At 44.0% G+C, this 26383-nt stretch overlaps 1 protein-coding gene across 3 annotated transcripts; it reads right to left on the bottom strand.

Moving 5' to 3' along the window:
* Positions 1-203: 203 nt before the first annotated feature.
* LOC306784033 (stromal interaction molecule 2-like) lies at positions 204-25150 on the bottom strand. Of its 3 annotated transcripts, none has more exons than XM_079277845.1 (12): positions 24468-25143; positions 21518-21651; positions 20149-20260; positions 6051-6162; positions 5829-5944; positions 5482-5659; positions 5211-5388; positions 4900-5061; positions 4633-4733; positions 4300-4553; positions 3174-3354; positions 204-3004 (listed from the first exon to the last, which is right to left on the bottom strand). In XM_079277845.1, exons 1-12 carry the CDS (start codon positions 24589-24591, stop codon positions 1495-1497), a joined length of 3162 nt encoding a protein of 1053 aa, XP_079133971.1. In that variant the 5' UTR covers positions 24592-25143; the 3' UTR covers positions 204-1494. The 3 variants fall into 3 exon arrangements, with proteins under 3 accessions (XP_079133971.1, XP_079133972.1, XP_079133973.1); XM_079277846.1 differs by having other exon boundaries at positions 21518-21648; XM_079277847.1 differs by lacking the exon at positions 3174-3354 and having other exon boundaries at positions 2814-3004; positions 24468-25150.
* Between the last annotated feature and the right edge of the window lie 1233 nt (positions 25151-26383).

The following is a 26383-nucleotide window of genomic DNA, read 5'->3' as shown; positions in this document are numbered from 1 at the left end:
ATATAACATTTCTGGAATTCATTTGGCTAACTATGGTGAGTGTGTGTATTTTTTTAGCATTTTGGATTTTGGAGTACATATATATTTATATGAATATATACCCTATTTTTTTTAAAGAAAGAAAAATTCATACTCCATTGAGACTTTCTTCCTTTTTAAGTTGCAGCTTAACTTGTTACATTCCTTTGAAAGAATTGACATGCTGACAATGTTTAGATTCTTTATTGTAGAATGATTCAAAATATTTTCCTAATTTCATTTCTTTATCGTCACTTGTTAAATCATCACATAAAAACAGCCTTTGAAATCTTACATTCATATTACAGTTTAGTGCTTCTCCTTTTCTAAGACAAGGGTGAATATTTTACTTATGTATTCCTTACACTTGAAACAGACAAAAAATAATGACGTGAAAAAAGTATACGAATTAGCAATTTTCAAATCAATCAAAATTCATTTCTGAAATATTTGAATTCCAATAAACTACTTAAGGTACTGACTGTATGCCTGTAAACAATAAAATAATCATAAAACCAATCAACAATTAGACAAAAACAACAAGCCAGCTGTTCATGAGCATTTGGCAAATCAATGCAAAACATTTAAATAAAACTTTGCTTATCCCAGGCCGATCCACAGGATCAGGACAGATGCTTTTTTAAATGGGTCAATATTGGCTATGTTAAGGTTGACCCATTTCCAAGCTCAGAAAATTAAGGAAAAGCAGTTTACATTATGAATATGTGCATCATCAGCAAACAATGTGATTCAAATGTTTTATTTTGTGTCTATTTCAGCAACATTTTGGCAGGTTAACCTAAAAAAGTGCTGACTTTTCAACTTTTGACCACACTGACAAACATTATGTTTTCCTGAATTTGAGCTTCTGTACTTTACAAATGCTCAAGCATTATTCAAACATATTGTAATCCTCGTACCGAACGGTTTAATACGAAGACGTACATAGTTACAGCCTTAAAAACGAATAGCTGTGGCGCCATCATGTGGTTATAAGGTGGTATTTCAGCTGCAGGACAGCAGTGAAGGCCCAGGTATAAAATGCACAGCCCGCCACTGATTGAAACGTTTATAAATCCTGATTGGTGCATGAGATATGTTACATCTCGTTTTTTACTTCAAACCAGTGAGATGAACACAGAGAAAAACACAAGCAACACAGAAATCTCTCATGTGAAATTATCAAAACTGTTGTTGTCTTCAAATGTCTTCATTGGAAGTTTATGTTGAATTCAAGCATTGCCTCTGTTATACAGAAAAGCAGCACAATTTCATACTTCAACAATAGGCAAAGCCTCAAAAAACTGCAGCTAATATGATATATGGTATCAACTATATATGTCGACATGAGACTTAATAATCAAAAATAAATCAACTTCATCTTTTCATGCCAGATATCTTCTATGAGGTTCTGAAACTCTCATTTTCAAGTTCAATAAAAAAAGGGGAAACATTCTAAGCTGGTCGTCAGAGTTTTTATTGACCACTTTGAGGCTTCTCTGGAGTGGACTCAGTTTTCTTTTTGAAAGGATTTTTGAGCTTCAAAGATTTCTTGCTCTTTTCCTTATGTTTGTTCTTCTCATCTCCAGTCTCGAGGGGCGATGCAGGAGATGGGAAAGAAATCTTTGAGGGTGGCAATGGTGGCTCCGCCTCTGCTAGCAGCCTGCTCTGGGGCAGGTTGGGTGTTGAGGCAGAGAGGCTGGATGGTTTCCTAGCTCCGGAGTGGCAGGACTTCTCGAGGATTCCATCATAAACAAGCTGACTCAGCGGGCCAGGCAGAAGGTCTGATGACGAATTCCATGGTACCTGGGAGGTTACCGTAAGGTCTGGCTGTCCTATTCCACCTTGATATGAACTTGATACGAACGCTCCCAACTCCTCCCTGAGTATTGATTGTTTAGGTGTTTCCATTGGAACATCAACTATTTCCCAGGAGATTTTTCCTGTGGGAGTGTCTATGGAAGTGTCAATTTCGACTCTTGGCATTCTTGGTATTCTCCTTTTGAGAGAACCAGCAGACATCTCAAGTTCATCTCTCAGTATCCTTCTACTTGTTGACGGTCCTAAACCGAACTCTTGCTTCTCTGTGGATGACGAGGTATCCATAAGTGCGTCAAATCTCTCTCTGGGCTGCAAATTTGTGGAAGCAGTATCTGTAAAATACTCCTGCTCATCGATGGATAACTTTCTTGGTGGTGTTCTAGTGGCCTCAACCATTTCGTCCATTGCTAACGCCCTCACAGAGGAATCAAGCTGGCAGTCATCATTATTCCATGAAAACTTTCTAGAACCAGAGTCGAAGGACGTTGCCATTGAATCTCTTGTAATCCTTCTGGGCACTGAATAAAAAGGATGTTCAACATCATCTCGTATCATCTTTCTTGAGGTGCTGTCCATTGAAGCCACCATCATATCTCTTGAACTCTTCCTAGGTGCCGCATCTGTTGTTGCTTCTAATTCATTCCAAATGATTTTTCTCATGTCTAGAGGTAAATCACTTCTTTCTCTGTATACATTCCTTGAAGCGGTGTCCCTCAAATCTCCCATTGCATCTCTCTCTACTTTCCTGCCAGAGAATTCCGCATCCAACTCATTGGAAAGCACCTTTCGAACCGCAGCATCCATGGGAGATTCCCTCCTGTCTCTGGATATCTTCCTTGATGTAGCCTCAATCAAAGATTCTTCTTTTGAGATCTTAAAAAAAGGGGTTTCCAAAGAAGTGTCCAACGCTCTGTCTTTTGCTATCTTTCTGCAGCTTGCGTCTAGACAAGCTTCAAGTTCTTCTGCCGAAGTTTTGCGAACTGGAGATTCAACAACAGCTTCTACTTCTTTATTCAAATGCTTTGTAATGGAGCTGTCCGAAAGCAGTTCAGTTTCATCATGGTAGAGCTTTTGAGAGGACGTGTCAACAGTAGGACTAGGGAACATTTTGCTGAGAGGAGATGAAGTCATATATTCTGTGTCTGAAAACATCTCTTGGGAGTCTCTATTAGTGAGAGAAATGAAAGAAAGAATAGGGGAAGGAAATGACATGGAAGAAAAGAAAAAATGAATCAAGGAATGAACAAAGACTGTGTCACTGATAGACCATGTTTTAGCATAAGCAAAGTGTAAAAAGAAATTGGCCTCTAAAACTGATGGGCAGGGAGACATACTGTTTCTTTAGAGTTTTCGGGAAGAGCCCCTCCTCCTCACAAGGGTATGGGGCTCGGGTGGGGATAAGAAGATCTGGGTCTGGGCCGATAACGGCGGCCACTGGCTGAGTGATCGTGTCGGGACGACGTGACCGACATATGGTGGATCCGCGTGTTTGAGGAGAGCGCTTCAGTGGTTGAACTCGAGAATGATCAAAGATGAACCAATCAGGAGAACAGATAAGACAATTCATAACATAAGACAGTGGTAAATAGATGAATATATACCCCTAGTTTACAACATTAGAATCTGGCACGGCACAATTTGTCCACACATCTTTGCAAAATATATGATTTTCTAGGCGTAGAAACTCAATCAGCCACCTAGCTAACGCTGCCTTCAAATGGGGTCCTGTTTACTCTGTTCATGAGTCGAGTCCATAGAAACTGCCCCCAATCTTGTGGTATTCACAACTGCGTCAGTGACAATTTCAGAAAGGTCCGAGTTCATAAGTCGTGACGTCTTTGCTGATGTTTTCAGAAATGGCGGAGGCCATTGAAGTTCTTTTTTCTTTGGACAATCAGTAAATATATTGTAATTGTCAGTTTTTCTTTGTGATTTTATACTTCTGTGGAAGATGTTGATATTCCCAACAGCCTTTTCCCTCTTGTCATTATGCCTTTACATTTCTTGAATTACGTTACCCACTCGCTAGCATACAAAATTTCGGTGGCTTCTAGACGACTGTAGCGTCCATGTTGCCGTTGCCTAGTATTGGTGGTCTCACGACTTAACCACTTGAACGCCAGGCCTATCGTGTACACAACTTCATACCAACGAGGTCATGAGTTCCATTTAAAGGCAGCATCAGTTTCAGTTAGCAACACTGTTAGCTCAATGGCTAACAGGACAGTAAGTTCACACTGTTTCACAGTTTTTAAAAAAAGATGTATTTGTACCATTGACAAACAAAGGTAATTACAGACGTCTCCATACAGAGTACGAGGGGTCACTGAATGGTTTGATGTGTATGAAAGTTATGTGAATCACATGACATGGCCTCTGTAGTCACCAGATCCGAACACTATGTGGACACTGATGGGGATCCAAATAAAGAATCAAAAAGCCACGATTGCTGGTACTTACCTGGCATCTGAGGTATGATTGGAGAAGCAGACCCTTCTAACAAATCCTCCATAGATCCATGGACGGAGCTGTGAGAAGTCCAAGATGGCTGGGCCACTCTGGGAAACCCCAGGGCGATCGAGTCCGAGTAGAGCTGTGCAGTGAGGTTCGACAGGCCGGGATTCCTAATGATGGTGAAACCACAGAGGCGCTCGATCTGCTGCCAGCGATGGAGGCGCTCCCGCAGGCAGGCTGTTACTTCATACAAGGCATTCCTTTGGAATGTACAAAGACCATATGTTGCATTACTGTGACGGACGCAGACGAAACCTGCACAGGTCATTTCCAACTCACTTTGCCTCCAGGATCTTCTGGTCAACTTGGTCTAGAGAGGAACTGTGTGCGACATGGAGAGTCCCGAACAGAGAACTCCTCTTCTTCTTAATTCTCTCTGCCTGCAAGGAAACACAGGTGCAGGTCAGTTGATGTAGTAATGGGAGAAATTACAAAAATGTAAGTGCCCTTTACATGTTTTATAATTACTTGTTTAAGTATCCAGTGCAGTCCCTTTAAATATCACCTGTGTTTTTTCATGTGTGCCCCCCCTTTTCCATGCATTACCTCTTCTTTGGCGATGGCAAGCTGTAGTTCTGCTCTGTGCCTCTTGACATTGTAGTACTGGACCTCCACCTCATGCGTCAGCTGCAACCACAGCTGGAGGGCCTCGGAGGCAGTCGAGCTAGCCTGCATGTCCTTCTCCGCCTGCTTCAGTGCCCCGCGGACCTGAAGGGGATCGCATCGGTCAAATGTTATAGATCAATATGTCGGCAGATTGTTGAAAACTGCTGGAAAAGCTTATTTTCTGTCCTTTAAATTCTTTGAACTTTGCAAACTAAAGCAAGGATGACAAGCGTCGCTCGCTGCGTGTCTACCTGCACCAGCACCTCCTCTGTGTATCGGAGGCGGCTGAGCTCGCTGACGGCTCCCTGCCTCAGCTCGTGCAGGCGGTAAGCCTCCTCCTGCGCCCCCATGATCTCATCCCTCATCATCTCCTCCAGATTCTGTTTCTCCTCTGCAACATTGCGATTTTCCTTCTGCGCCTCTGCAAGTCTGAGCAAGTGAACGTTTTTTAGCCAATCAAACCAAACAAAGTCAATTGATCAACGTACAGTAGGTGAGAGACACCGATAGCCGAATACTTACTGTTCCTGCAGATCTATGAGGCTCTGCTCAGCCCTCTGAAGACTTTCCAAATCTTTCATCATCCTGGCTATGTGGAATTTACTGGATTTGCTCTGGGCCGTGGCAAACCAGCAGCCTCCAACTCCCATCACCACCGATACAATGAGCAGCAGGTCCTTCATGTAGTTATGAGGGGGTCCTGTGGTGCAATGGAAGGTCGTGATTATTAATGGTGGACGGATCATAAATGCATCATCGATGATGACATGGGACAATCGGTCGATGACAGTAGTTCTCTGTGGAAACTGGGAGGGTTTTTAGGTCTGCGAGGCATCAGGCGAGGGAAAAGGGTGAGGACCTGTCCTTACGTGTAGGCGGTCCAAACAAGACAACGTCCAGAGCTTTGATGTTGAGCTTCTGTTTGTCTCTCTGGTCCTGAACCCTCAGATGGCCACTCAGGAAGGACGGCTCATTGGCTGCAATCCTGCACACAGATGTCAAAGTTTGGCGCGTTGATACACCTCCTTGCGGCAACTGACTTGTTTTTACAACGACTCGCTCGGACAACAGCAAACAAGACATATCCTCACCTGGGGAGTGTGTTTCCATTGACCTTAAAGTCCTTAAAGTTCCTTTCGTACTGGGGCAACTCTACAAAATCCTTCAGCCAGCGAAGCACGTCATCCTGAGTCCAATTATGGACTGAGAAGTGAGACGAGGAAAGGAGACAAAGTGAGACGAAATAGAGCTTTGTTGATAAAATTAGCATATATACAGTTTTAATCAGCAATTAGCTCATATACAGCTTAATCAGCAGCTAGTTTATATGCAGCTTTAAGTAGCAACTAGCTTATATACAGTTTAATCAACAGCTAGCTTATATACAGCTTAATCAGCAACTAGCTTATATATACAGTTTAATTAATCACTAGTATATTTGCAGTTTTAATAACCATTATCTTATGCAGCACTATTAACCACTTATACAGTGCTCACAACACAGCAAGGCCAGAGAGAAGCAGGTGAAAGGTTACTTATTTAACTGCGTCACAAGGAACCGGCAGCCATCTTTCAGAAAGATAAGACAGTGAGATTCAAGCGAGGGCCAACGCCCCAGCTGAGCCCGGCTTTCTCCACACACTCTTTCTGTAGGTCCTCACGCTTACAACACCTCACTCACACTGACGGAAACCAACGCCTATTGGGAGGGGCCAAAGGTGAATGGACATTCACGGCCTCCAACCAAGCGTAATACACGGCATAAACGTGCTACGTTTGCATCTTTGACTTTGACTAATGTATCAAGGGGGCGGACCCCATATATTAAGGATCATGCTGATGTGTTGAAGTGTGTCTAATGGTGGAACTCTGCGAGTGAAGCTATTAGTGACCCGTGCACGTATTACTGCAGGGCTGAATAACTTTGTTCGATAAATAAACCTATTGCTTTTGATTTAACTATACGCCTCTGAGAGCTTCTGTTTCATTCTTAAACCTGCTCTAAGTGTGAAAAACAGCTACAACACATTTTTTCACAACAAAGTGGTGACCCCGACGTGATCTGATACGATACAGAGCTTCAGGTTAGAATGTTAACAGGCCTCTCCTTTTGATTCCAGATAACGGCGCAACTCTCCCTTCGAGGCTGGGAACCCGATAATTGCCATCGGAGCGAAATTGCAGCTTTGGGGAGTCTGAGACGCACCGGTGCACATCTCAAGGTGAGCAGAAACCTATTTAACTGAATTCTGCAACATTGTATTCATAGACATACTCTAAATTGTGCTCAGACTGTCCGAACTGTAAGTATTTGCTTTAAAAATAGAGTAATTGTAAAGATTAAACACACAGCAACAGAGTTGTTATACAGCCATTTGGGGGGTCTGTGAATATGTATGAATGAGCCCATCAGAAAACGTCAAATAAAGGCGAGAAATTACGCACTTGTGATAGCGTAGATGTGAGGTGTTGTGAGCCGTGTAACGCATCTGCTCGCAGACACGCGCTCCACGCTGAGCACTCAAATTCGTGTTACAAAAGGCGTAATTTCTAACGTACTTATGGGATGTTTTGGGCTACGAAGAAATTGCATAACATGACGGGGATATATGTATATGTCATTGATGTCATTGATAAACTGTATTGAGAAAACTGACTGCGGAATTCCCGTATTAAGAGCATCGAGCCTTCGGGTATTAAATCGTGTGTAGCGATCCAGTGGAAAATAATGTTACTCTGTTTAGAGTTTCCTTGACGAAGTTTCTGGACGAGAGCACAGAATTTAATTATATCGGTGTGTTGTTAATGACGGACGAGATTAATGAAAATGGCCAGAACGTGTACAGGTCCAGAGATGACCTAGGATAAAAAGCAGTTAAATTGTATTATTGATGTTCTACCCTGATGGTGTAGTGGTTAAAATAACGGTCTTCGACGCGGTAGGTCCGGGATCGGATCCCGGCTGTAACATTGTTTTTGACAATAAGCAGCGGCCGTTGTGATGTATTAAAGAAGCAGAGCTCTTTGATATGTGTGTAAGATAGGGACAGAAATGATTATAATCTGACTGATTGTTTGCTGAAAAAGCATTTGTTTTTCATTTGTATCGTGGTCAAGTGGTCAGCGGTACACAGTCTGTTTGATGAGATCGAGATAAAAGACAAATTGCTGTTAAAATGCGTTCCTGATAAATGTGTGTCTAAAAGAAAAAGAGTCAGCTCATCCGAAGGCTGCGCTTCTGACTGATTTATATTTAAAGAGACAGCCGTGTATGTTCTGTGTGTTTATTGTTTCACTGCATTTGTAAAGGTATTAATTACATTCTAGACCGTATTTGTGAATTGTGCGCATTTCAAATTTGGTTTTAATTGGTGTTTATCATTTTGACTGTGTTTGTTTGCTGAGAAGCAGTTGTCATTTGTGCAGGCGTCCAAGAGGTGTCTGTTTGTTTAGTTTGATAAAGTGGATTAACTGTCAAGGAATAGGGAAAGAATCCTTTATAATCTGACTGTTTTTGGTTGCTAAAAAGCTGTTTGTCATTTGCGTTGTGATCGAACGATCAGTAGCGCGACAGTCTGTTTGATGAGGTTGAGAAAAAGAAGCTTGCTGATGGAATGTGATGAGTGTGTAAAAAGAGCTGTACATCTCCTCTACAACTCCGTGCTTGTGACTGATTTATGCTTAAAGAGACGGCAGCGTGTGTTTTGATTATCTAGTATGAATGCGGGTGACTCCGTGCTTGTGACTGATTTATGCTTAAAGAGACGGCAGCGTGTGTTTTGATTATCTAGTATGAATGCGGGTGACTCCGTGCTTGTGACTGATTTATGCTTAAAGAGACGGCAGCGTGTGTTTTGATTATCTAGTATGAATGCGGGTGACTATTTGCTGAGCTGTACGTTTTAACTTTTGTTTATTTGTTTGACTGTATTTCTAAAGATATTCCTTTACCGCATTGGTGATCTCTGCGCATTTCAAAAATGGCAGTGTGTTGCAATTTTGTTTGAATGAAAGTGAATGTTTGAAGCGTACATAACCACGGCTGTGTATGGATTCGATTTCGTTTAAATGAGTGCGATTATTTGGAGCATATATGTGAGCGCTGAGACCTGGTTCAGAGTTTATGCTGTTTCTGAGTTTCTTTCAAATGTTCGTGCGTTAGAGACAGCCAGCTGAGGCCTTGATTTGTGTTTGAAAATGTTCGTGCGTTGTTTCAAAGGTTGGTGTCCAGAGTAGGAAAAAACACACATTATACACGACTGTTACATTCACACACACACATAAATCACTAGAATATGCTGAGAGACAGCTGAGGGTTAATATAAGTGTCAGTTTTACTGGCGTAGTTAAATTTATTGGAAAATTGTGTTCCTTAGGGATCGTTAGCAAAGTGTAATGCGGAAACACAGCAGTCACTCATGCAACCAGAAATAAAAAAAAAAAAAAAAAAAGTTTTAAAGCTGATACACAGCTTCTATTGTTCCAGCCAGACAGTCGCTAAAAATTATGAAGGTACAAGGTTAAAAGCTGCTACAAGGCTTCTATTCATTTAGTCAAGACTGGCGCTGGGAACATTAGGGAGGGTTTGACTACTCCTGATAAAAACACAGATGCGGCCTTGCTTTGTGTCTACTTACAAGGACAGTTAGCGGCAGATATTTAAAAAGGTGGGGGCAAGGTTGACTCTCTCTGTCTTATAAAATATTTAGTTACAAGCCATTGCTTGAGTAATCAAAACATAGCATTTCACACCTAGCAGGGGTATATAGGGAGATTTGTAAATAATATATATTCATACACTGTTAAATAATATGCGTTATACTTGTAAAGCTATATTGCGGAGTTGTGAGGTCACTGTATGAAGGTTTAAAACGCCGAAAGAAGCACTCCGTCATTCTTTCGTACAACAGAATAAAGGTCAGTGACCTCTGAACAGTAATGCTTGCTAAAACCATAAGATTAAGGCTGCAAATTGCCAAATTAGTATAATGGACGAGCTTTTGTGTCCATTCACACAGAGACTTCGAAATAACTCTATAACTGTACTGTTTTCGTCCTCTTCACCATAAGTGTAATAATAAAATAGATCATCATTTCACACACACACATATTACTGAGAAAAGCAGGTTTTAAGACATGCGGCAGTGTGAATGACATTGATCTGAGTTCAAACAGACACCAGAAAACTTGGGAGAAGCGTTGGCTCCCTCTGCTGGTGCTTCATGATAAGAAAAAAAAAAAAACATTTTTCATGCATGTTGGTTTTTTCTGTGGCCTCTTCAAGAACTGCAACAGGAACATTGGACAGGAGCTTTGGCTCCATCGTGTGGACATTTGGGAATACTGATTTCAGCCTTTTATTGCATATTACAGAAACACACATCATGGCTGAGAAATACTCCTCTTATCTGTGCATCTTGGAGAATGCAGTCCAGGAACAGAGCAGGATTAATGGACGAAGCAAACTTTGGCCAGTGGAACAACACGCCTACAAAAGATTGATAAAAAGATGGAAAGATAAAGCCATTTGGGATGGAGAACGGCTGAATTGTTCCCCTTCAGAAGAGATGGTGCAACAGATGAGCAGGGAAGTGATGAGACACTGTGAAGAGAAGAAGAACGAATGGCAGGACAGAAATCCAAGATATCTAAACATGGGAAAAAGAACAGCAAGAAACAACGCAGCTGCAGAAAAAGGCGTCTGGCCTTATCTTAAAAGGTGCTTCGATTTTGATAACAACAGGATGGGCAGTAAGCTGATTCTCACTGGAATCGAGAAGAGATGGATGGAGCGGGCTGGCAAAGAGCCATGGAACGCAATGGAGCTGGATGCTGAAGCAGCACGTTCACCACTAGAGGCCGCCAAACACAGCGGAGGCATGTTTCCGGCCCTAACACCCTCATCCACTGCCCCTCCCTCATATGGCAACAACCCATTCACCCCTATCGACAATGACAAGCCCAAGCATGAACAAAGCAACCTGTATCCTGACCTGCCACCGCAACACAAAGACAAGCATGAACATGAACAAAGCCAACTGCACCCTGATCTCCCACCTCCCCCTCCAGATTATGTGCCCACAAACCCTTTCATTCAGGCTCCAGTAAGACCAGTATCAAAGGGGTTCCTGAAAGGCATCTTCGCAGTAGAGGAAGGAGAGCTGCAGATACCTGTCTCAGTAGAGGAAAAGGAGAGAAGAAAAAGAGCGAAGCAAGTCGAGAAGACTGTGGGCTACCTGATGACTCACCTGAGCGCCCTAGGGCTGCCAAACACACCCGGACCTGCAACTACACCTACACTAATTGTCGACGCACACAATGGGCCACGCTTCGATGCTTTCGAATTGACAGCCCCACTCGAAACTCGACACAGAGTGAGCAACTCAATCAGAGACCGTTACCAACACAGACAAGAAGACGACACACAAGAGGATATTCAAATAATCCTGGAACAACAACTGGAGGAGCTCGAACAGCTGGAAAAAGTCCATGCAGCAGCAACAGGCTATACGCCTTACATGGAGGCTAGGGGACATGCTATACCACAAACGGACCTGTGGGTTCCTGGTACAGAGGAAGAGAAGGAGCTGATCGAACTAGCTGCACAGTCAGCCAACGAACACAAATGGCCACAAACACATGAAGTACAGAGGCTAACGCTAAATGGAAATTTCACAGGATATGCCACAGCCCCATCAACAACGCGCAGTGGACAACAATATGGGCCTAACTCATGTCAGATGCCACTCAGAGCAGCTCCAACAGCTGCAGCCCCTCACCAGATGGCATTTATTCCCTTCTCCTTCATGGACATGTCAACACTGCTGACTGCACTTCCTTCACTGTCTTCAGGAGCAGACCCATGGCTAGACGAGCTAGATAAATATACAAAGGCCCACAAACTGGCACTTGGTGACTACAGAGGCCTGCTGGCCAGAGCATCAGACCCACACACACTGAAAAAGCTTGAAGCCGCAGCAGGAACCACAAACGTGCCTGACCCCACGCCCATAGGCGGTGTCAGGCTGGCACTACATCAGGCCATACGGAGAGAGTACCCCACCCCAACAGACCACAGCCAAATGTCAACCTTCATGGCCAAGCCTGGGGAGCCTGCTGCAGATCTCCTAGCTCGCGCTGAGCAAGTATGGAGAACAACATTTAGAGAATCCCCAGATGCATCTCAGACATCATTGGCACTCTGGAGAAGCATGGTGACCAAAGGATTGCCTGCAAAGGTAAGAGAGGCGATTGAAAACACTGTGGCCATCGCCTCCTTCACTCAATCGTCATGGAGAGAACATGTACTGCATCACTATGATAAACACAGAACAGCTGCAGAAGCATCAGATGTGGAGCTCAAGGCACTGCAAGTGGCACTGATGAAGAGACAGCTGTCTGACCTGGACTCGGCCCAAAAGATTGCTAAGGACAAAAAGAAGCAGATGGCTCAACTGGAACCACTAGCACAAGTGGTCCCTGTAATGGTGCAGCAACCATGGCAACAAAACCAAAGAGGAGGACAAAGAGGAGGTGACCAAGGGGGTGGCCAAGGAGGCACTTTCTACTGCTACAACTGTGGAAAACCAGGCCACTACTCACGTAACTGTCACACACGTGACCTGTCACATCAACAAGGCCCAACACGTGGAAGAGGAGGAGGACCCAGAGGAAGAGGAAATTATCAGAGAGGAAGAGGAGGCTTTCAGGATCCACGAAACCAGAATCAAGCTGGACAGCCATACCAGGCGCCACTAGGAGGCACTGAGCAATGGACGCAAAATGATCCTAGCTCCGGAGAAAATGTCAACCAGGCACTACAAGCTCAGTGGGCGAATAACTATTATCCCTACTAGGACACCCCACAACCACCTGGCACCGGCATCATGAAATTTGGACTAGCAAGTGAGCCAACTCTCACTTGCACAATAAACGGACAGGCACACACATTTTTGGTGGACACAGGGGCAACATATTCCAGCCTCACGTCTCCACAGGTCCTGTCATCTAAATATGTGTCAGTGGTTGGGGTCTCAGGCGCGCCAGAACGCCAGTGGTGCACTAAACCTTTAAATGTCCAAATTGGAAGTCAACAATGGTCACACAGCTTCCTATCAGCTCCAAACTGCCCAGTAAACCTACTGGGCCGCGATCTGATGACTAAATTCGGTCTAACAATATGGCTAAATAACGAAGGGGTCCAGGTCTCACTGGACCCTCCCCCTGCAAGCACACTATCAATGCCTGTGCGAATACTATCAATGCCACAAACGTCCATTAATGTGGAATCATTGGATGAAGAAGTGTACTGGCTGAGATGTCTAGCCACAGGACCAAGCACACCAACAATTCAATTCTGGTTCAACATACACAGAGAACAGATCCAAAGACTGCATCCATATAAAACTCCTCTGCCATATGTGCACTGCACTATGAATGTCACGGACGATCCAGACTGCCCATATGCTGAAGATTGGGACATCAATATGGCACACCTAACTCCAAAAATAATATGTCATGATGTGTATTGTGGAAAAGAAGGCGTGGCTGCAGCAGTGATATTGGATGATTATCAGACCAAGTGGTATGGTCTCAGCAAAGAATCTGCTCCACACGTCACCCTAGCGGTTGGATTTGGACAAGAGGCCAGAGGACTCGGCCCCATGATAAAAAGAGCACATACTCTGTCATGGACACACACAGATACAGCAGGACTGCTGAAGGCAACAGAAGAAGATATGTGGCGATGGATCATCTCTACCAAAGAACACACACTACCTGAACATTTACCACTGCCACGCCATCATGGTAAACCATGCACTGACCATCCTGCAACTCAAGCTCTATTGGACGGCGTGCCTGCGAAACTATGGACGACTGGCCCTTATGATGTGGGAAAATTGGCAACGGTCAAACCTGTGAAGGTGACGCTGTTGGATCCATTTGCACCTCCTATCTGGCATCCACAGTACAAACTAAAGCCAGAACAAATCGCAGGCATCGCCCCGACCATTGCAGGTCTGCTACAAGCTGGAGTGTTGGTGAAAACTCAATCACCATACAATACAGCAATATTGCCAGTGCAGAAGGCCGGAAACAACACAGGCTGGCGGATGGTACAAGATTTTCGACCAATCAATGATGCCACACAACCGGCGTCATATCCAGTTCCAGATCCACATATTGCCTTAACAAATCTCAGCCCACAGCACTCATATTTCACAGTAATTGACCTTGCTAACGCCTTCTTCAGCATCCCTCTGGACAAAGATTCACAGACACTGTTTGCTTTCACATTCAACGACCAGCAATACACCTATTCTCGCCTGCCACAAGGCTATCGTTGTTCTCCAGGTTTGTTCAACCATCATCTCAGACTACACTTGTCTGATATAGAGGTGCCGGATGGTGTCGTCCTCATACAATATGTGGATGACCTCCTGATTGCTGCCCCATCTTCTGCCACCTGCCTGGAGGCCACTGAGACTCTGCTGCTGCTGTTAGCCTCAAAAGGCTACAAAGTTAAGAAGACCAAGGTCCAAACATGTAGGAGACAAGTCACATTCCTGGGTCGCACTCTCTCATCTAGCGGCCTGGCTGTAAGCACAGCCCACAGAGACAGCATTCTCCATCATGACAGACCTATCACCGTGGGACATATGCTGTCATTCCTGGGTCTAACAGGCTACTCTCGTAGTCACATTCCAGACTACACTGACCTCACCACCTGTCTCAGAAGCCTGCTCAAGGAACCAGGAACTAGAAACACCTCTGCCCCACTGGTGTGGACACAAGACGCTGAAGACGCGTTCACCAAACTCAAACAGACTTTGTCACATGCCTCGGCACTTCAAGCTCCAGACTATTTACTCCCTTTCCACCTAGATGTTTCTGAACAAAAAGGAGGGATGGTAAATGCAGTTTTGTATCAGAAAAAAGGGGGAGAAAGAGTGGTACTCATGTATCACTCATCAAAACTGGACCCAGTTGAAGTTGGCCAATCCACCTGTACAAGACACATGGCGGCAATTGCAAAGGCGATCGAGAAAACATCCCACATTGTCATGTGCCACCCTCTGAAAATCCACACACATCATGGTGTGGCTGCATTCCTCCTCAGCAAAGAATTCACGTTCGGAGCTGCAAGAAAATCGAAAATTCAACGAGAATGCACAAGACCACATATTGTCTATGAAACAGGAGGAATCAATATGGCGTCATCACTACAACAAGGACAAGGAGATCAACCACACAGCTGCGAAGCAAGAGCAATCATTGAAAACAAACTAAGGCCAGACCTGGGAAATACACCAATCCCAGGAGCAGAAATGTGGTTATACACGGATGGATGTTGCTACAAAGGAGATGACGGAAACACAGCATCCTATGCTGTGGTGAGACAATTCGAAGACATGGAACACACAATAGTAGCATCAGGTATCCTACCTCAACCAGCATCAGCACAACTGGCAGAAGTCGAAGCGCTCATACAAGCCTTGAAAATAGCAGAAGGAAAATCTGTAAACATCTTCACAGATTCTGCTTACGCACATGGAGCAGCTCACGTTGATGGGCCCATGTGGCGAAGAAGAGGATACACAACATCAATGGACGCACCCATCAAACACAAGAAGGAAATCATGGCACTGGTGGAAGCTATGAAGCTACCAAAAAGAGTGGCAATCATGAAATGCAAAGGACATGATGGCAAGGCAAAGACCAGAATAAGTGTGGGAAACGACAGGGCAGATGAAGCTGCTAAAGAAGTAGGAGGATACAGACCAAAACAGATGGTTCTGAAAATAGCCATACAAGAACCCGAAATCACTGAAGAAACACTGATTGAGATACAGAAGAAGGCTGGACCATACGAATGGTCTGAATGGCAAAGGAAAGGAGCAACAAAAGGAGAAAGTGGACTTTGGAGATCCCATGATGGCAGAGTGGTATCACCAGCAGAATTATGTGTCTCACTGATACCAGAGGCACATGGACCAACGCACGAAGGAAAGAAAGGAACATTACAAAGGGTGGAAGCACTGTGGTGGCACCCACGCATGGAAAGCATGGTGTCCCTCTTCTGCGACGAATGCACCACCTGTGGGGATCATAATGTGAAGAAACCATACAAAACACCTATGGGCTCTTATCCTGTACCATCAGCCTGCTTCCAAGACATCAGCATAGACTTTACTGACATGGGACATGATAACAGAGTACAAGGAAAAAGATACATTTTGGTAATGGTGGACAGATTCTCAAAGTGGGTGGAGGCAATCCCAACTAAAAAAGAAGACGCACAGACAGTAATAAAGTGGCTGCAAACAGAACTGATACCTCGCTATGGTGTTCCTAGATGCATAAGGTCCGATAATGGTTCACATTTCAGTAATAAGCATTTGCAGGAAGTGGAAGCCAGACTAGGAATCAGACATAGATATGGATCAGTGTATCATCCACAGTCACAAGGACTGGTAGAGAGGGCAAATCAGACGCTAAAATCAAAAATAGCAAAGACATGTGCGGCATCAAAGCTGACATGGGTTGAAGCCTTACCATTAGCTCTAATGGCAATGAGGAGCGCACAAGGAAATGAGACGCATCTTTCACCACATGAGTTAATGACAGGGAGGCAAATGCCTGGTCCTCCAAGAGACAGTAGTCATATACCAGCCTTAGATGTGCAGCAAGTTGAAATGAAGGCATATATGACTGCGTTAATCACTCTCACGGAGGCTCTCTCCAAACAGGTCCAGCGGACCAGTGCAGCTGACCAGGAGGAAGTAAAAAATCTCATCCGAGTGGGTGACTGGGTCAGGGTCAAAGTTCACAAGAGAAAGTGGACTGACCCCAGGTGGACAGGGCCGTACGAAGTGAAGGAGGTTACTTCACACTCGGTCCAGGTCATAGGTAAATCAGGAGCACCTTGGCACCACCTGACACATTGTGCCCCAGCATCTGAGCGTTCCAGACCCTTAGCAGAGGTCCGAGGTAATCTGACACAAAATGCCGTGTTATCTGTTTGGGAGAACGGACATCCAGCCACAGGGAATTCATCCCCCAGTCACCTGGAAAGACATGGGGATAGGTAAAAGAACTGGGTGGGTCCTATTGGGTTTGGGGGTGGCATTTGTGATATTCTTGACTTGGGGATTGAAAATGGGGGACAAAACAGTGAACAAACCAACTAGCGGAAACTATGACTGTCTGCCAGAGGCAATGCCAAATCTGACAGGGTTTGAGAGTCATCCAAGCTGCAATCTGACAACAAGTGGCAAGGATGTGAAAATGCCAAATCTGACAAGGTTTGAGAGTCATCCAAGCTTCAATCTGACAACAAGCGGCGAGGATGTGAACAAAACTCAAAACGACCTCGAGAGAGGGAAGGTTAGGCAAAAAAGAGATGCCTCAGAACCGGCATACAAGCCACCACCAAAAGCGTGTCGTGCATATCTGACCTTAAACTACACCCAGGGGAGCAAAACCGTTTTTACTTTTGATTTGTGTGATGTGATTAACTGTGGAAGAAGACCAAGAGCATGGAGAGGTCGTGCTGTGTATTTGTGTGCTGACAATGCCATAGTCAACAGATGTGAGAATTACGTGAACGTCCCGTCCATAGCGTTTTGTCATTCCTGGGGGGCGGTAACTAAGTACACAGGGCGGTGGAAGCCAACAATGCGAGGGGAAAGTCCGAGAAGGACCTTATGGGACAAAATAGACTTCCAACGAGACTTTTCAGCAACAGCCAATCCCTTATCTCTGTCTCTGAACAACGTCACCAAAAGCAGCACAGGAAAAAACATAATATGGTTCGCCCTATTAGTGGACGTCCCAGGCAAAGACCCGAGAGTAGGAATTCAAATAAACATAATTCCGCACAGACAACCGCTACCACCAGACCCACCTACTGTCTTATCAGAAGACTTTTCTAAATGGACTCCCCAACAGGTGATCCAATTAGCTACAGGACAAGGAAGCGACAATGTATGGTTAAATTGGATTGTTGATAATGCTATAAAAAACAAAATGAGTGGCTGTGTAGCTTGTGCTGCAGCTAGACCAGCTATGTTCACCGAACCAGCACCACTATATCCTGAATCTGACCCAACAGGATACGCGTGCATGACAAAAATGACTAAAATGGCTACTCCACCACATTGCACTACTCTGGCATCCATATTCCCACCGATTGACAACCAAACTGCAGTAGGTTATTTCAAAGCTTACAAAGGACTAGGATCCAGATATGTCTGTTACCATTTCACCAACGATAGAGCTCAAATCCACCTAGGTAGTGTGCCAGAAGACTGGTGCAACATGACACGACCAGGCTCAGAGATAGGTTCTTGGGCTAGGGGAGGGCTATTCTACTACTGTGGGGGTCTGCGCTTATTCACTAACATACCACCATCTACAATAGGAGTCTGTGCTATGGTGAGGCTGGCAATGCCACTTACCTTAGTGGGAGACAAAATAATACAGGAGCAAAACAAAGTACAAAGCCTGACCCAACGCAGACGCAGACATATCTTAGCTAAAAGAGCAGCTGGAGCTGAGTTCAGCCTGGACAGAGGTCCAACCTACATAGATGCTATCGGAGTGCCCAGAGGAGTGCCTAATGAATACAAATTGGTAGACCAAATTGCAGCAGGTTTTGAGAGTGTCGCAAGTATTATTCCATGGATAACTGTGAATAAAAATGTTGATCGTATCAATTATGTGCATTACAATGTTCTTCGTTTGGCTAATCATACTAGGGATGCAATAGAGGGTCTGGCTGAGCAGCTGGCCCCTACTTCTTTGATTACTGTACAAAACAGAATGGCTTTGGACATGTTGCTTGCTGAAAAAGGAGGTGTTTGCTCAATGTTTGGAGACCTGTGTTGCACTGTCATCCCCAACAATACTGCGCCGGACGGTTCAGTCACAAAAGCACTGAATAGTCTGAGGGCACTGTCAAACGAAATGCAGGAAGCATCAGGTGTGAACAATCCATTTGGAGATTGGATGGAAAACATGTTTGGAAAATGGAAGCACCTGATCTTGTCAATAGCAGTGTCAGTGGGTGTGTTCATTGCAATATTGGTCTCATGTGGATGTTGTATAATACCCTGTATTCGTTCTTTGGTTGGCCGTCTCATCACCACTGCCCTCTCCAAGGAACCATTACCACCCCCTCCTTATGGAGCTTACCCAGTATGGGAAGAGCAGAACAGCCTGGTAGGGTCAGGAGAGGCAGAGGAAGACACCAGCGTGTGAACAGGGTAGGAAAGTAAAGAAAGTGACGTCCTTCAGACGTCAAGAGAGGGATTTGTTGATCAAATTAGCATATATACAGTTTTAATCAGCAATTAGCTCATATACAGCTTAATCAGCAGCTAGTTTATATGCAGCTTTAAGTAGCAACTAGCTTATATACAGTTTAATCAACAGCTAGCTTATATACAGCTTAATCAGCAACTAGCTTATATATACAGTTTAATTAATCACTAGTATATTTGCAGTTTTAATAACCATTATCTTATGCAGCACTATTAACCACTTATACAGTGCTCACAACACAGCAAGGCCAGAGAGAAGCAGGTGAAAGGTTACTTATTTAACTGCGTCACAAGGAACCGGCAGCCATCTTTCAGAAAGATAAGACAGTGAGATTCAAGCGAGGGCCAACGCCCCAGCTGAGCCCGGCTTTCTCCACACACTCTTTCTGTAGGTCCTCACGCTTACAACACCTCACTCACACTGACGGAAACCAACGCCTATTGGGAGGGGCCAAAGGTGAATGGACATTCACGGCCTCCAACCAAGCGTAATACACGGCATAAACGTGCTACGTTTGCATCTTTGACTTTGACTAATGTATCAAGGGGGCGGACCCCATATATTAAGGATCATGCTGATGTGTTGAAGTGTGTCTAATGGTGGAACTCTGCGAGTGAAGCTATTAGTGACCCGTGCACGTATTACTGCAGGGCTGAATAACTTTGTTCGATAAATAAACCTATTGCTTTTGATTTAACTATACGCCTCTGAGAGCTTCTGTTTCATTCTTAAACCTGCTCTAAGTGTGAAAAACAGCTACAACACATTTTTTCACAACAGCTTCTAACTTTGGAACACACACACACACACACACACACACACACACACATTTTCTCTCTTTGTCATACACACACACACACACACCTTCGGACAACTTCCAGCCCCTCCAGAGCTCCTCAATTGTGATGTGTTGGTCTTCTCTGTGCAGGTGGCTGTGTTTGTTGGTCTGCTGCTGCTTCATGTCCTCCATGATGAACTGCAGAATGACAAGAGAGGGATAGAAGGAACAAGTGAAAACTTTAAAGAGTAAGGTTAGGGGTCACAAAGCACGTAACATTAGCTGAGCATAAAACCTCTTCATCAAAAATAAATTGGATGAATGTGGCGGTGTGTTGTGTACTTGGATTTCAATCCAAGAATAAAGAGTGGGCGTTTTTAATCTGTATTTATTTAGAATGCAAGCAGAAGCATGAGTGTGTATTGCAAACGTGTGTGTGTGTAGGTGTGTGTGTGTGTGTGTGTGTGTTGGTGCTGTCTTGGAATGTGTCCTTGGCTGTAAACGGAGGCTAAATGTGAGGGCTAGAGGGAATCTTGGGGGTATTCTGATGAGCCCAGACCCCCCCCCCCCCCCATCCCAACCCTCCCTCCTTAAGACTCTATGGCAACCGCAACCCGAGCCCCTGGATACTGTATCCCTGAACTGCATTCTAGAAGGTATAGAATTCTGGATTTACTACCAATGTCACATACAACCAGAGACTCACACAGTCATTGGGCAAAATACTTATTCACTCTGGATGTCATTAACTCGGAAATATTGAATTCAACACAAATCACAAAATCACAAATGCAACAATGTGCACAAAAAAGTTTTTACATGCAGAAAATATGCCTTTACACACACATACCGAGCCGTATGATGAACGACTGATCACTTGTTTTCATGACTAAATGAAAAATGGGTTTTGTTTTTGGCTCATTAACAAAATGTCCTTTGTAAATATACTACAGGTTTGCAAAAAAAAAAGAGATATATGTATCAAACCTTGCTTTGCAATATCATTTTGTCATATTTAGGTATTCATTGTATTAACTTGTATTTTAATTCATTTCATGAAGTTTACAAGCAAATAACTGAAGTTTGACATTATTTTGCAGAATGAAGTTCACCACTGAGGCCAGCAGTGTATCTTTACAAGTTTGTTTGTGGCAACTTGAGGAAACTGGCTGAAGACTTATGGAAGCTGGAGTCAGAAAATATTAAGACGTGTTATGCTGTCAAGTATGGCTATGAAGGTCACCAGTGTTGCAGTATTCTATTGGAGCAAACCCATTTTGTCACCGAGCCAAAAGCAAAGGTTATACCGTTGCTATCCTTGACTCTTCCACCAGCCTGAACACCTGTTGTTGAACTTTATTGCCACGTCTGTCTCATGCAAGAGCATGCACGCACAAGGATTTACACACAGCTAAGAAAAAGGGGTAAACATCTCATGAAGAGCGAGTTCTGTACCTCCAAACTCTCCTCCACCTCAATCCCTCCGTCTTGGTCATTGTCCATCATCTGGTGGATGCTCCGCAGGGCCTCCAGGCTGTAGCGATCCGCCTCGCTGATGCATGGTGGATACACCACCATGCAGGGGTCTACTGGGTTACGGGAGGCAATGACATCAATTATTATTTCACACAACTTATCCATCCTTCATCCTTTGATGAAGCTCAGCTGTTTCATGCATCTAATCTATAGATACTTACACACGCTTTTCTATCTTCACTGCTCCTTTTGGAGCAGATGCAAGGAATTCTCTCGGTACTGAGTCATAGTGATTATTTTCGTTATACATTGAATGCACATTCACATTTGTAGGAGCAACAGAGAGGGAGTGTGCACATTAATGTATTCATCCATCTATGTACATCAGAAAAGTCTCCTTTTTTGCCTATCCGAAATGTCAACATTTCACTGAAATTGTTTTCAGTGCAAAGTATTCAAATACATATTGTGTACTGGTTGAAACCTGGCTATCAGCTGATCTGCAGCAAGGTGACGTATATGGAGTCAGCTTTTGAAAAAAATGACCTCCCCTCCCCACCCATCCTATAAAACCAACGTCTCCTGACTCAGCGGATTTTCAATTAGCCTGACCCGCTAATTCTAATTGGTAGCATACACATATCCCAGCCTTGCATGTAGACTCAAATTCACAAATGTTTATAACAATTAAAATTGTTTTTTGTCAATATAACAGACTCTTTACAGCAACCAAACAATAATCATTACAAACAGTCAGCCAGCATGCTAGCGATTAGCGCTAGCAATTAGGAAAGCTAATTTAAAAGGCAAAGGCCATTAAGAACGGTAAGTTAAAAACAGTAAAGTCTGGCTACAGGTTACAGTAACATAGACCCAGCAGTTCATGTGATGCTTTTTATGTTCTGTGACTGTAGCATGAAATCATGGGGGAAATAGCAGATAGCTAGCTAACTAATCAGCCCTGACATGAGGAAAATTGATAAACTTAGCGTTAATGCTTCATCCACACACTCTTGTCAAATCTTAGGAACGCACATTGCTTTTGCCAGATAATCAGTCAATAACACTGAAAAATCCACATGAAAGAGAGAAAATGATGATAGACGCAACTGCGTTTCTTAGCACCCAGTCCTGCTCATCTTTGTACTGTTTGTTCATGTTCTAGAGGCATTTTTTATTTTTCCAGGATAGAGGCACTTCAGCCAAATTTTTTGGTTTAAGTTACTCATTAAAATAAAAAATTACATTTGAAATGAATTATCGAATAATAATTTTAAAAATGTCATTATTTTCATATACTGTATTAGGAAGTACCTGCATAATCAGTATAGTATTTACAGATTAGCATCATAACAAAACCCAAATGTCAGTCTGCAGAGCACCAGGGCTTCCATGTACTGCTCATGTTGTTTGATTTAAGATTGAATTAACCACTGAACCTAGACTGACATGTTTTGGCTAGTTACTGTTTGTATAAGTGTCATGGATACAAAAGCAAACTGTTAGAGTTCCAGTTTTGACTAACTAGGAACTGGCAACACATATCGACTATTACAACACAACATTGGAACAGCCTGTTTCAATTATACTTTAAATTATACAGTGTGTTCCAGGCTTTGGTATAATACGGGAACACTAATACAGGAGATGATGACACACAGGTTTCTGTCATGAGTCCATTTTTGTCTCTGTGACTCTGTGTTTTGGAGCTCCAGGGAGATGAAGGGCCCAGGGGTCACAGGTTATAGTTAAATCCCACTTTCAAAGCCAGCTCCCCCGCCCACAATGTAAGAAAAATTAAAGCTATGGGAAAAAAGTTACTTCTGAGAAACAAAGTGAATTCATATCTCTCAAGAGTTCTGACGCTGATCCCAGGACATTTTTTTAACAGTATTAATCTGGCACAAGTCCTCATGCAACCAGCCCACGTCAGCACAGGACCGATGAGTATGCTTATACGGCTATATGATACTGTGTTACAGACCACTATAGACTACTATTTAAGCATCAGGCAGGCTTGGAGAGAGCACACAAACTGGGTGAAAATGATGGTTTCCTGACAGATGTGAGTAGCTCTTTTCAAGCTATAGTTATTTGGCATTGTTAAAATCCCTAACAATCTGCTGAAATTTAGATCTTTGAGCGTAAAATCTATGACCCATGATCTCATTCCCACAGCCAGAGCAGTACTAGCGTACAAGGCAAAGACATTGATCCCCTGGTTGTTGATGAAACTTGCATTTCTCAACAGTGAGGAAACCTCTAAGCTGGGTAGGCTATTGAATATCAATGGTGTATACAAAGGCCGTCTGAAAAGTGTGTGTGTGTGTGTGTGTATGTGTGTGTCCCTGTGGAAACTCCACATATGACCTGGGTTTAATTCTTTCCACAGGTGAGCTGCAACTGTTGAGCACAAAGCAGCCAGTTCAACTCGAGGTTACACTTTTATTAATAAAACCCACTTCGAGATTTAGAGTGGGATAAGTTTATTTTCAATGTAATTAGAAAGAAAAGATTCATGTTCCCGAAATGTCTTTTTGGCAAAGACTCAAAAACCACATTTCTACCAATTAGGTGTTCTGATATGCAGATGATGACTCACTCTAGCTTTCAGTGTCATATACAAATGGCCTTAAAAACAAGGTAATCCTGTCAAGTCAAATGGATAAATAACACTTTCAGAAACTATGAATGGTTCGTATGTTTTGAATGGTTTGGAAATGGAAAGAAAATGTGTGGGGGGAGGGGTGGATTTCACAAATCACGAAAAACTAGCACAGTGCCAGTGTATCATTTTCGGCAGTGCCAATGTGCGAACGGCATGCCTTTGATAATCGGCACATTATTGGTGTTAACAGGGCAGCTTTTAAATACTTTGTCACCAGGTTGAGAACTGGGTTTTCCTATTTCATTGTTGTGCTTATTATACCTGTTGGGTCGAAGTTTGCGCTCCCGCCGGGGAAGGTGAAACCCTGGAGGTCCCCTGAGCCGTGCGCGGCCACGAAGAGCGCAGCGGGGAAAACGAGGAGCAAGAGCGGGGACAGGGGCAGCATTTCAGATGGCGGATGGTACAGTCGCCCAGAGTCGAGAAACAATTCAAAACAGACGCAGAAAGAACATGCACGATGCCGACCCCCCGTTTAGGAGGCACCCGTGGCGGTCTGCGGGAAGCTTTGCGCAACCCCGAGCTGCTGTTTACAGCCACGAGCTAGACGTGAGACAGATGATCCGCTTGAGAAATCTGGCAGGCTGGATGACTCCAAATGTGTGACAGCTTACGAAAAAAGTCCCAACACTCTTCGGAAAGTTTGCAGTGACGATGTGCTGGCTTATCCAAACACGAGAGGGCTGTGCGTAAAAACACTCCAAAACGGGCGATGGTATTCCGGTAAAACAGATACTGCTTTTATAAATCCACACTTGGCCTAATAAAAAGTTTGGATGAAAGATTCCAGAGGCTCAGCCATCATTCATAAAATCAGATTTTAAGGGCACATTAAAAAAAGAAGGCAAACAATAATCCTCTAATCCCGCTCAGGGTGCAGACCGCTTCTCTGCGCCTCTCGTCCTGTCGGAGAGCGTTTTGGAGAGCCACATAATGGCCCCTAACACTTAATTATGTCGTCGCCCCCCCCCCCACACACAGCCAAACGCAGGGAGTTGCAGCGAACCCAATGGGAGGTTGTATATAGTCATGTCATTTGTAACAGAATGGAGCAACTGCGTTCAAATCCACACCGTGGACGCGTACAACTAACAGAACAGTCACTCCTGCCAGCTGACTACACCACCTGTCTGGTTTTTATGGTTTTACTGGAGGGTCAACTAAAGCCCTACTTAGCCGTCACTACGGGAGGTGAGGATCAAGACTATCATGCCGGGAGGAGCGTGTGTGGCCCGGCCGTCTGGGTCCTTGTTCGCAGATCTCCAAGCTACGTGGATGAATGAAGTAAACGATGGCGCACCTGTTGCCAACGATTTCCCCAGACACAGACGCAGTCAGTACCGTGTCCTCAAACTAGAAGTATCAAGAGTGTGAGGGGCACAGAGAGATCAAGGGACTACACACACACAAACACTCACACACACACACGGTAACAACTAGACTTAAACAGCAACAAAGTGTCAGGTTTCTTTCCAGCAACTCAGCTCCCGGTTTAAAAATAGTGGGCCAGCTCTGACCTGTAGCCTGTGGAGCATGCCCAAGTGGCACATGTCCAATAAGGCCTCTGCAGGGTCTGAGTGAGTAGAGAGTACATTTATATAATATAATATATATATATATATATATATATATTACATGATTGCACATACTCCACTCGTTGATGAGAGAAAAGAAGGAAGTAACAAAAACTAAAAACTAAATCTCTCTTAAAAAAAACACAACCAAACGCTTCTGAGTGACGTTCAGCTTGTTTTTATTCAACACAATTTCCACGAGGAACCTTGGCGGCTTGATTTACTTATAAAAGACGATTACAGCAGAATGAAAAGATGGAGCGATGTCATCATGGGGGGGGGGGGGGGGGGGGGGGGGGGGTGCAGGGACACTGATTTACAGCTCCAAAAAGCTGGCAGTACGAGGAGGTGTTTTTAGTTGAGCGCATGGCGAATCAAACCAAGAGCCGACATGTCAGTGGGACTGTTCGACGAAGGAGAGCGCACCGTTCGGCCGGGACTTTGTGGTACCACAAAGAGGTGTCCAATGATTCACATCATGAAAAGTGGCAGCAAGCAGGCCGACCCACCACATTTCCTTGAAACACGACACACACACACACACACACACACACACACACACACCTAACAAATACAGTGCAGTGATTTTGAAGGAGACATCCTTTT

Source organism: Melanostigma gelatinosum (genome assembly GCF_949748355.1).
Source record: "Melanostigma gelatinosum genome assembly, chromosome: 11".
Lineage (NCBI taxonomy): Eukaryota > Metazoa > Chordata > Actinopteri > Perciformes > Zoarcidae > Melanostigma > Melanostigma gelatinosum.
Note: the sequence above shows the minus strand (reverse complement) of the source record. Positions and strands in the feature narration are given on the sequence as shown.

Bases quoted from the DNA above. Each gene is read 5' to 3' on its own strand.
- LOC306784033 (XM_079277845.1), bottom strand. From the start codon at position 24,591: ATGCTGCCCCTGTCCCCGCTCTTGCTCCTCGTTTTCCCCGCTGCGCTC. The intron at 6,163-20,148 runs GTGTGTGTGTGT...CTCACTTCTCAG, and splicing joins GGGCTGGAAGTTGTCCGAAG to TCCATAATTGGACTCAGGAT. The intron at 5,660-5,828 runs GTAAGGACAGGT...ATTGCACCACAG, and splicing joins CTTGTTTGGACCGCCTACAC to GACCCCCTCATAACTACATG.